This window comes from Octopus bimaculoides, chromosome 9 (assembly GCF_001194135.2).
Source record: "Octopus bimaculoides isolate UCB-OBI-ISO-001 chromosome 9, ASM119413v2, whole genome shotgun sequence".
Lineage (NCBI taxonomy): Eukaryota > Metazoa > Mollusca > Cephalopoda > Octopoda > Octopodidae > Octopus > Octopus bimaculoides.
The window spans coordinates 57985793-57986926 of record NC_068989.1 but is presented as its reverse complement, the minus strand read 5'-3'; the positions used below and the strand labels follow the sequence as shown (position 1 = coordinate 57986926).

The following is a 1134-nucleotide window of genomic DNA, read 5'->3' as shown; positions in this document are numbered from 1 at the left end:
CGGTTCGAAGAAGTTGCCGATTCGAATATTAATCAGTCACGTGATGACAAGGAATGGGTTCTCTACTACGCTCACATTTATTTATATTTAAATGAGAAGATTGTATGTAATGGCAATAGTAGTTTTGTATCTAATGGCGATAGGTAGTTTTGTATCTAGTGACGATAGGTAGTTTCACTACACATTTCTTTACGCATTACCTTCTACCAAACTCAGTATGTACACTCATCCTGCACCTCTCTCTTCTCTCTCTACCCCTCTCTACCTCTCTCTCTATGTGATGTAAAGTGTGACTGGAAGAATCAACCAGCCAACATATTACATTGGCTAAAAGAAATGATTATACAGTAGTTTTTAGTGAATATCACTAAATATCATGTATTGAATACTCACATATTTATTTTATCAGCAATTTTCTTTATCCTTCTAAATTCATTTTGGTCATTGGGGTCAAAAGTAAACAGAGAATGAAAATTTCCATCACCAACATGACCCACAACAAAACCTAGAAATGGAAAACATTTAATGTAGAAATTGCACTCACTTGGCCATACGATCAGCTAAATCATTAATCAGTTGCTTTTCCTCAGCGTTGTCTGGCATGACTGGGAAAAATACATGGAAATTACCATCTCCAACGTGACCAACAATTGGACCTTGGAAAAAGAAATGTAAGAATAAAGGACTGATCAATTGATTGATTGATAGAATACATGCATACACACACACACAAATACATTCATGAAAAGAATTTAGTAAAATAACTCAGTCATTATAAAGTTGGTGCTTAGAAGATAAACTAATAAAATAAGTTGGAAGGAGAGTTTTAATTTAGATCATTTTAAAAACCTTTTGTTACTAGATTTCTGTTGAAATTTGTTTCAATTAATTTTGAAAATAAATATTTGAAGCTGGTGTCTGGAACATAAATTAACCAGAAATCTTTATGGAAGGTTTAAGTTTAGATTACTTAAAAACAAGTAGTTTTTTTTTTTTAAATCTTTTTTTAATATTAATAAAACCTTTTATTTATTGTGGAAGCGCAATGGCCCAGTGGTTAGGGCAGCAGACTTGCGGTCATAGTATCGCGGTTTCAATTCCCAGACCGGGCGTTGTGGGTGTTTATTGAGCGAA

The 1134-nt window shown here is 33.4% G+C and overlaps 1 protein-coding gene across 1 annotated transcript in view; it reads right to left on the bottom strand.

The window, feature by feature from the left end:
* Window positions 1-1134, bottom strand: part of LOC106871388 (probable D-lactate dehydrogenase, mitochondrial) — a 25497-nt gene that overhangs the window by 3651 nt on the left and 20712 nt on the right. Inside the window, exon 11 of the mRNA XM_052970916.1 lies at window positions 545-656. Within this exon, the coding sequence (XP_052826876.1) occupies window positions 545-656 (112 nt within the window). The remainder of the gene's footprint in view (window positions 1-544; window positions 657-1134) is intronic.